General features: G+C 39.3%; 1 protein-coding gene across 1 annotated transcript; it reads right to left on the bottom strand.

Annotated features, from left to right (window-relative positions):
- Positions 1-761: 761 nt before the first annotated feature.
- LOC139118752 (carbohydrate sulfotransferase 1-like) lies at positions 762-2201 on the bottom strand. The gene has a single exon (XM_070682182.1). It carries the CDS (start codon positions 2199-2201, stop codon positions 762-764), a length of 1440 nt encoding a protein of 479 aa, XP_070538283.1.
- Between the last annotated feature and the right edge of the window lie 8380 nt (positions 2202-10581).

The following is a 10581-nucleotide window of genomic DNA, read 5'->3' as shown; positions in this document are numbered from 1 at the left end:
TGGAGGCATAGTCTACTTGGAAGGCACGATGTTTGACGGATATGAACTTTGTCACATCGTCTGAGTAATCACACTTATGATGGCCGTCTTGGACCACGTACACAGCATGTCAATCAGAAGAATGTTACAGAGGTACGGTCTGGGACTGGGACACTCCCTATATTGGGAATAGCAGTTGAATTGAACAGGCAACACGAAAAATCAATAGGCATGCATTCCCCCAAATATCTTCACACGGATACGAAGACACGCGTTGTCACAAGTCAAATGAGCATGGTGCGCATCGAATCGTACTAATTTCGATCATTTGACATTTTGCAAATTTTACTTCAATTCAGGATTCTCATACTTCACTCAAGTGACGCACCAAGTGGAGTATGGAGTATTTCACTATGAAGTGACTTGCATTTACTAACATAGACTTGTCCTGGCTAAGTATTCGATCTTCTATTTTGAACAGTTTGACACTTAAACTAAATATGTATTTAAAAACTACAGCAGATAAAACCATTTGCGGTAAAATAGATGCATAGATATAAGGCACATGGAACCTTCTACACAATAGCTAACATTATCTGTTAGGTTAAACATGCATACATTGAATAATATAGAAAAATATTAACATTAGAAATTAAAAACCTGTGTAAGATCTCGTCAGTGGATTCAAACATTTTTGTTTTAAAATGATTTTGTGAAAGAGATGTTATAAATAAAGCTTGAGTCCATAAATAAACAAATCACGAATCAAATAAAATATTAACTTAGATTGGAAGTAAAAATGATACCGATGAATTTAGAAGTTGTTCTGCGCTTTCGGCTTTCCTATATCCCATCGTATCTAACAAATATGAACAGTCAGGATCACTTTCAATTTTCTTCACAAGCCCAAACGACATTTTTTTGCGCCAAAATTGTGCAGTTTCTCGGGAGTTTCGTTTAGTCTGCCATGCATAGTAAGCGTGATTACCGTCAGCGTCTTGTTGTGTGTTTTCGTTCAGCCATCGCTTGACGTTTTGATTAAGTTCCATTCCTAGGAAACTGTAAATTTTTTGTGCCATCCCGATTGGTTCTTCGGATACGTCCTCGTAACGAACTGCCATGTAATTTTCCTTTGGCAACCACTGGGCATGTTTGCTAATGAGAACGTTTCTCAGCATTGTAGAACAATACACCCTAAGCCTACGTAGGAGATCATCGTCGAGTTGAGTTTCGTTGAGTTGTATGTCAACTTCAGACTTTTTATTGGCTTGCCAGTTGCTGATATGTATAGGCATTACGGATGACATAACGCCTCTTGGATCCCGGATTAAGTTGATGACGCGGAGATTGATATCCGGATCAGTGAGAAGATGAAGAAGGGGATATATGTCAAATACCCTTATCTCCTTAACAGCTACTTTGTCAAAGTGACGACACGATTTTGCCGCTATTTCTGGCGTCACAGTTGGACACTTGGCGAAAGTGTTTTCCTTGATGTTCCAACCAGAGCAGAAATCACTGTTCACCCATGCTGGTACAACGTTTCTTTTGGCACGAGGTGGAACTGGATTGTACAAACTGTCCAATATAACTTTGGCAGCTCCTGAAAAATTACATTTGTAAATATCATGAAGAAGTTCTACACCTCTTACCGTTAGCATTGGGTCGTAATCGTTCAAGTTAAGTCCCTTTGGCGGTTCAAAGAAGTACAAAAATTCGGGCTGTTGTCTGAATATCTCTCCAAAAAATGACGATCCGGTACGCATGCTCGCCATTATCAACACATTAAGTCTTGATGTCACCTGGACTTCAGTATCTGTCCCTGTTCCGGTAGCCTGAGAGAGCATAAGTTTCTTATCTTCTTGTTGTTTGAAAAGGTCTTGACTTCTAGTCAAATTTTGTAAAAGCTTGTGCAGTATGTCCATACTGTTGTCATGGTTACTACGTATAAGTTCAAGGAGTTCCAAATTATTTTGCCGGTCATTCATCATAATGTGTTTGATAGTTCGCAAAGTGTCGTTGATATCGGTGAGATCCTTTTGTAGGGGATTGGATTCTGGAACTGGAGACACATTATCATTGCCCGTATAGTCGCGTTGAACAGAAACCGTAAGTCCACCATCACTGTCCTCCAGAACTAGTTCTCTCATCCACCCGAATATCAGAATGACATTGAAAGCGACGAGGAATATCAAGATCACCGTGGTCTGCTGACGACGCATTCTGGAGGCACTAACTTGAAACAATCCCTCCGCAGTATTTATAAGAATGGGTGTGTCACCATTTGATGACGACTTTATTGGCTGATAAGAGTCAGACCAACAGTGCTATCGTGTCAACTGACCTAATCCTACTCACAGGTACTTTATGCAATTAGAGTCTGCGCAGTTGGTTTACAGGTTTAGAGTCTACCACCACAATGAATACGAGGTATCGACTTACGTCCATATAGCACTGCACTGCGAGCAATGGCAATAGTATAGGTCCAAAAACTCCAATTTGAGATAAAATTCCTTACAGTTAGCCTTTGAAATCAAACACAGTAATCATACTGGTCTAAAGTCACAGCAGTTCCACGGTATCGTAACGCATAGAGAGTCAACACTGTGAAGCCATATGGGCAGTTATTTACACACTGTAACTACCGTATACCTTATACGTACCATCCGTTAGCTTTCATTCACCTGTAAAGTTTGACCTAAGTATTCGCATCATTCACTTTGAATATGCTGTTACTGGTTGGCACAGCATAACTTCTCACCAAACGTTCTTCTGAGGCGTGGTCTAGACTAATATTGGTGAGGACAACTTGTGTTACCGTAACGCGTGGTACCTTGTTTTGCGAGGACACTCCACAGGCGTTGGTTTTCCCGGACACCATATGTCGACTTTCAAATTAAACAGGGTTTCAATCCGTAAATAGATCACGGCAGTTACCATTGGTGGTCTGTGTTGGTATGCCAACTCGTGGATGGGGTACCGTTCAAACGAGATCTTCCCGTAAATGTCTGAGGCTGAGCCGGGAGGCTAAGTTGCGACATGAGACTACACAGTACAGGCTGACTACCGCACTAGACACACAGTGCAGTGCCTATCACAAAGGCATGCATACTAAATAACCGCACGTCATTGGCGACCTTTTGTTTCGCTGGTATCCTTACTTTTGTTTCGTTTTTTTACGTCGTCTCACAGCGTTATTCAAAAAGACCCATCGTCTCTTCTCAATAAATTCGCTCCGACATGTTACGTAATTGTCTATTGAAAATATTAAGTCTAAAATTTCTTATACGAAGACATCCATGACCCGTGACCTCGGATCACAGCGTTCAATTATTAACTTCAGCCTCCTAGTGAGTAGATTTGGAATGCCACACCATGGAGACTACCTCCATGGCCACACATAATTGTGTGTTTACATAAGGTAAGGTCACGGGCGCGAAGGTTCGAGTAATCCTTGTGATTGTGTACAAGTAAACAACAGGAACTCGATGTTTTCTCGTTTTTTGTTCGTTTGTTTGTTTGTTGTTTTTTGGCTTACGGATACTTACATATACACAGTAAATAACAAGATATCTGAAAATGAAGATATGTGGTTATTTGTTCGCTTGTTTGAAATAAAGCAAAGAATGAAACAAAAAATGTAAAACTAAAGCCAGAACAATGCACGGCTTTCCTCTGACCATGGACGCTGTACACAATTCAGGACTATGATGGCTACAAACTCAAATTGTACTTGTTTGGTCTTACTGTGAAATGCAAGCGGAGGTCCATCCTTTATCTCGTTGATGCGCACACGTTTGCATTTAGTTCTCGAAAATTACGTGTAAGACTCTTTTACAATCCGAGGCCTTCAGCTAATTTCATCTTTGTATTACTTCGTTACGTTCGTTCATGAACGATGGTAACATACATGTAATTATCTAGGCATGATGAAATCGTTAGGTCAGTTTCCATTTCAATATAACCAGCAAGCGGCATACGTCACTAACCATGTTGAAACATATGATTTTCCATAGGGTGGATTGTGGGTAATTTTTGAAGTTTATTTTTGGGGACCCTTCAGCAACTATAAAGTGGAGTCTTCAGAAACACGGGAATGTCACAGTCAGGCAAATCATGGAGGTACCACGGAGAATCATTGCATGGATTGGAAATTTCCATTTACATCCTAACAGAGTGAAGACCCTTTGCGAAATGTTTTAATATTTTTCCACTTCTGTATTCCATTCATTAAAATTTGTTTGAAATTTTGCGTGAAAGTAGGACGGATTCTCCAGATATTCAAGCTACCACAATTTATCATTTCAAAGCAACTTTATTTCTTCATTTTCCTCTCTGCTACCTCCATGGTGTGTCGAAGTAAACCAACAAGACAATATCTATAGAAACGATCTCATAGCCTTAGATGCCATGTATTGATAAGACTGGGTCAAACCTTTCAACACTGAAGGCGCCCTAAATTGGTGTCAAGATGAACGCGTCAGACTGCTGTATGTAGCTGTTATGTGATATATATCTGCTCAGCGTGAAATCTACAGTTGATTGCGTTTTTACAAGATTTTCTCCCAAGCAATCCAAGTCGTGAACCCAAACGGCACGCGGCGTCCAAAGTATTCCAATACTTTAATAGGGGTCATTTAAGGAAGTCCTCGACCCCATGACATCAGAAATTTGAACGTATCCAACGCAAAACTAAAATATAATTGCGGAGCTCACACGGTAAAACAAATATGTCAAATTTGCCACGTGTTATATTCAAGTTAATCAAACACAGTTTGAAACACCTGCTTTTCATATGGTCATGAAATCACTGCATGTTAAAATTTGACAGGTAACACCTGTCAAACCATTCGCTGCATCTGTTCCGATCACACGATTCAAGTTGATGACAATATTTACGTCCTTATCATTTTACTGAAGCTTTGAAAAGTTTCGTCGCCAGTTTTTGTATTTAAAATGCCAATGGTTACGCACTCGTTCATTCTAGAGAAATGCTAATATTCAGGATTTCTCGATAGGGCCGTAGCCTGCAGGGAATCTTCCACATTGAGAATATCTAAATTTTAATAATTATGTAAATTACTCAAATCCTTGTTAAACTAGGCTGTTCTAGCCCCTTGGCAATTTGGTCAGGCTAGGCCCCCTGACTTATAAGGTACACCGAATCAGAAAGAATAGTATTGTATGTGTCATCTACATAGAACATAATTTGATGCTCAGAGCCAAATATCTAGGCAGCAATGACAGCAATGGGTGAGTATATTCTCACAGAGCCCCCTCGATTCGTCCAGATAGTGTACAATTTAGGGGCCAAACGCCGCATCTCTGCAGAAACAGGAGTTGCCAAGACTATGCTGAACTCGAATATGCCTCATTTGTTTGGAACAGTGTTAACAAAGTGACGTTTACTCTGACAACCTAGAAGCCATACGGTGTAGTTTTGTTAAATATTTGTGTTAACTTGTAAAAGTAAGGTTTGATGATTATTCATGTGATGATCTGGGTGTTAAATTTAATTTACCAATGTTGTCTAAAAAGCGCACTTATTTCGACCTCGTTTTTTACTCAAATCAATTAATGCCCTTCTTGATTGCCAACCATGCAATTTTCAATTTACGCATTCCTCGGTGACCAACTAGACAGAAAAGGACATTTCATGAATCTAGTGATAGAGTTAAATTTAACAGCAATTCACATTTTATTTGCATTCGAAAGCTATATAATAGTTTTTATCAATGTCTGTCAATTTTAATGTTTCGGCTTCGAGCTTTAAAAGAAAAGGAGGCTAAAAGCGTTTGTTTTTGATTTTATGTTTTTTTGTCCTTGCTGTGTGTCATTTGTTGTAAGTTGCTTTCTTGTTAAGTAACAACATTTGATGTTTTTACTAAAATCCTCCTGTAGGTGCAGATGTATAAGGTTTTAGACTATATGTATCTATGTTAGAGTTCGAAATAAATAAATAAATAAATAAGTAAATAAATAAATATGCGTGTATGCATGGTGTCATCTGCGTTCATTTTTGTGAACGGGCTTTTGTACAGAATTAAGTTAAAGAACACAACAGCAACAACAACAACAACAACATTGTCATCATCATTTTCTACCAAGGGTAAATGAAATGAGAATTAAGATGAACAAGTCAAATGTAATAAATAATGATAATTCGTCATTTTCAGATTCACACTATTTGAGAACTAGAAATCACGTTTCAAAATTTTTTACCAGCAGTGCGCTGTGTGGTCGAGAAATACCTGTGCAATCGTTTATTAATGAAAGAAGTGGGAAACGGTTTTGTGCCAATTTGTTGTGTCTTCGGATCAACTGCTAATAACTTTGCTATGGGTTGGCAATGAGCGAACTGCTTTAGAAGTCTTACTCAGTTGATCCTTGTATTGACCCCTTTTAGCGAGAACGTGACCTTTCAACTTTCACAAAATGTAGGACTTAGCCCCAGACTTCATTATTTTCCAAATAATATCTTTGCATGTAATTCTGCACCATGGTCTCAGGAAGACATCCAGCTGACGATGTCTGGCCTTCTATTCCTACAGGTCACTCTACATAGTTTTCTGTTTCAGTCAATCATCGATGTGATATATATCTGCATATTTCGACTATAGAAGTTTGTTGATGCCTAAAATAAATAAAGGTTTATGATTGGTGGCGATAACCACCAATCATAAACGCGATATCTTAGTTTACATCGATTATCATAAACCATTGGGAGATGTGTTGCATCGCCGTATTTTAGATTTCAAGCAATGATCCACTGTTACTGTTCCATTAAAATGTACTATAACATCGACTGGTTCACTCTTTTCCGTAAAACTGCCAAAACTTTGGTTATAATTTAACAATTGATGACGAAAGTTTCAGCGCCCTGTGTTTACAAAGTGTTCGATGAGTTTCAGTCAGACGTGGCAGCCATGATTGTTATGGATACCTGATTCAATAGTTGTAAAATCCATCACTTGATTCTGCATCAAGTAGGATATTGATGCATGCTCAAAAGAACTGTTTGAGTATCTGATGGCAATTTTCTAAAGTAGAATGGTTGAGTTCCTATGGTTTTCGTTTGTAAGAACGGAAATTACTTGGCTATCTCACACTAAAATTTCAGCCTCGGAAAACTATGTATCCCTGCAGATCACAGTGTAACAAGAAGCCGAGTGTAGGCCTATATGTAATATGATGTCGTTTGTATGGTCCACTCTATTTACTCAATTGCTAATTCCACGACTGTAAATCATATATCACACAATAACGCGGACCTAATCACACATTTTCTACGATATAGAGAGTTGGAATGGCTCCATCTGTACAAATTTTCCAACATAGCCTACGAGTAGTTTCCGAGTCTACGCCAAACAAAAGAAGAAAAATATCATATCGTATTAACGCGAGAAACGAGATCACATGATCACCTGCCAATCAAAATGACGGCAACCGTGTTTGTAGGCCATTAATTTTATGATAGATCTGATACAGAATCTAATGACCACAAATAAACTACATTTGATCGAACCACTGAACGCAAATAAACTAAAGGTATACCTTTTCATCACGATGTTTTCATCGAAAACTATGATCATCTTGTATGTTTTAGTCTTTGCCACGTTTACTTTGTGCAATATCTAACGTTATACACAGACACTGTATTAGTCTCAAAAGTATTGGCCGATTAATCGGTACGACATTGGTATGCATTTATTTCTGTGCGGCGAATCACATGATTCTAGATTTTCGCCTTGCTCCCATTTCCCTTAAGATTGATTCTAAGTTGTAATCAAACATACCACAGAAAATGTTTAACGAATCAATCTGAATATGTCAAAAACATGAAGCATTGCCATATGTGTGGCAACTAGTATTTCAGATTTGGGGTTGACCATTTGGTAGAGGTGGAGTTAAACATTGACGTGGTTCTCTGGGTTTTCTTACTCCCGGTAGCGTCATTGGAGTGCTGTCGCATCTCATCGTAATGACGGGATTTCTTTATCTTTGTTAAACAAAACCATCAACCAGTGTCATATTAGGTCAAATAAGCAAGCAAGAAAATCGATCAAAAGGGACTGAACAGAATCGTATAATATTTGGTATAGATTGACGCCTTATATTTGGTGTTCCTATTTCATGTGCAATGTCATGCAACTTCCTCTGTTTTTGAAAAGATAGGGAGCATTAGCCTCATAATACCTTTACATTCACCGTGTATTGATCAGAGCCTGGCCTACTATGAAGAGTTGTTGTGTGTGGAAAAGCATACCATGTACATCACCACGCAATACACTTTTACTTTAATTGTCTTTACTTGTATGCATATTCACATTTCCACACACTTATTCAGAGTGATGCCATCGGATATCCCTAAGCGAATTTCGCGAGGACATACATTGTTTGGGGAAAGAATTCGGATTGTCCCTCAACTTACACTAAGTTTACATGTACTTCGAGTAGTTACAGGTAGTTTTATGGGAAATCCCAAGACTATGTGCAAATTCGCAAAGCCATGTGACAATGAAAAGTTGATATCCATGATTTATGTCCGCTGGCAGTTTTGGTTTTGATGCATCGAAGATAATATCGGCAAGTACAATAACAATCGTTCTAAATAACACTAAAGGGGATTCCGAAGGGCGAAAAAGATTCAACTGTACTTGGAATTATTTCATAATTTTTCGGAGAGTCAAAATTGTAAGCACTAGTAAGCCTGTAAAGTGTGCTCTTTTAACATTGTGTTTGTGGCTAAGAGTGGTTTATGAGGAAAACAGCGATTCATTCCTGAACACGTACATGTAAGATCTCGAGATCTCGAGGATTATGTTTCCATACACGTTGCAATCAATTTGCATACCAAGTGACGTGTCATTCGCGATCTTTCACTAAACGAATGTGGAAAACGGACGAGAACGTCGTGTTTCCAAGCATGCCACTGGTCCGCTTCTTCGCATTTGCATGTCTCGTCGCAAATTCTGCAACCCGGTTGGACAGTAGCCTAATTAATTAGTAGCCGACGAGAACTCGTCCGTTCCTTTCGTCGTCTCTCGTCTCATTATAATAATGGGGCACTGCTTTATGTCACGAACAAGACAATTGACAGAAATAGTTGCAAAAAGGGACCGTTCATTGATGCGGTCGACGGGAGGGGATAAATTGCCTTGTTAGGGTTATATATTTGGAACCTTGGATTGGCGGTGAGATTTTTAGATGATAGGGTTAACATCGTGAGTGGCACGACTTCCACAGGCCAGGAGGTAAATCATTCATTTTTGCTAACATAAAAATACCTATTACACGCACAATATACGGTGATAGTAGCGATGGTTTTAATTTACTTATATATTAGTAACCACGCAAAAAAAAGAACCAAATAGACACTGTTGTGGGATTTTCCCTAGCGAAGTCTTCGCACTAAGTTAATGTGGCGCTGGATGAGAAAGGCACACACATCGACAACTACAGGCATGATTCAACGAGGTTGGCGGTACAGTTCTTTTGTGGCTTTATAGGTCTTTAAATATGCTATCACGTGCTCCACGTTAATGCGACACCGATTAAATTCACGATTGAATATTATGCGATCCATTCGATTCTGGCCAACAAGCTGACTCGCTGGAAACTGTAGGAAGAGGATATGTTCATGTATCCTTGATCAGCTAATAAATATGTATCATTCGGAATATCCAATTCCAGTCCAGAGCCGATGCCTGACTGGCAGCAACTGAAATTGTCCGTTGTCATTTAAATGGCCCCAAAATCCAGACTCCCCCTGTTGTCACAAATTAATTTGGTGCTCATCGCATGACAGAAAATGTCCGCTGTAAAAGTTGTGTTGTGGTTCCATTATAAGACGATATATTGCGTGCAACGTACCGTCAATGGTACATATTGCGTTTGGAAAAAAACTCCCTGTGTCCTCGGAGAGTTTCAATATCCTCCCTTGAAGGCCATCTCACCATTCCTCTGAAATAGTGCCACAACAAGGGTACCAAATAAGTAATTTCTTGAAACGGTTTAAATGCTAACTTGAAACCATGATGCCAGTGTATCTTCATTTAGGTACTTTCTTAACCAGATCAGTACCAGCAAGATTCGACTTCTTGGTGTCATTGCTCGACGCTCAGAACAGTTTAACCTTGGATACATATCGGTGACGATCTGATTCGACGACTCCTCAGTTTCGCCAGTTTGCATCCAGAACAATGCAATGAAGAAATACATCTTATTTTTTTGAATTTGATTTAAAACAGGTGATAGGTATGTAAAGTAATTTTCCAAGACTAAAGGCGCCGTGAATGTATCAAGGGACTTTTCGGATTAAACAGGTTGCGCAGCCTACAATACTTGTAACGCCCACATGCTTTCATAATGACAAATCCCTAGAATTACAGGAACACGATGGACAGATGTGCATTTATATCGACACTCACCCACAGTCCTGCCATCCATCTGCCATAAGCGAAGCTATTCTCGGATTGGAAGGCATGAATCGAGCGCTGCCGTGACGGCAACACAAAGCAGCGCCTGAATATTATAATGAGACGAGAGACGACGAAAGGAACGGACGAGTTCTCGTCGGCTACTAATTAATTAGGCTACCGT

The sequence above is a fragment of the Ptychodera flava genome, chromosome 19 (assembly GCF_041260155.1).
Source record: "Ptychodera flava strain L36383 chromosome 19, AS_Pfla_20210202, whole genome shotgun sequence".
NCBI classification, from domain to species: Eukaryota; Metazoa; Hemichordata; class Enteropneusta; family Ptychoderidae; genus Ptychodera; species Ptychodera flava.
This window is presented reverse-complemented; position numbering and strand designations above follow the sequence as displayed.

Bases quoted from the DNA above. Each gene is read 5' to 3' on its own strand.
- LOC139118752 (XM_070682182.1), bottom strand. From the start codon at position 2,201: ATGCGTCGTCAGCAGACCACGGTGATCTTGATATTCCTCGTCGCTTTC.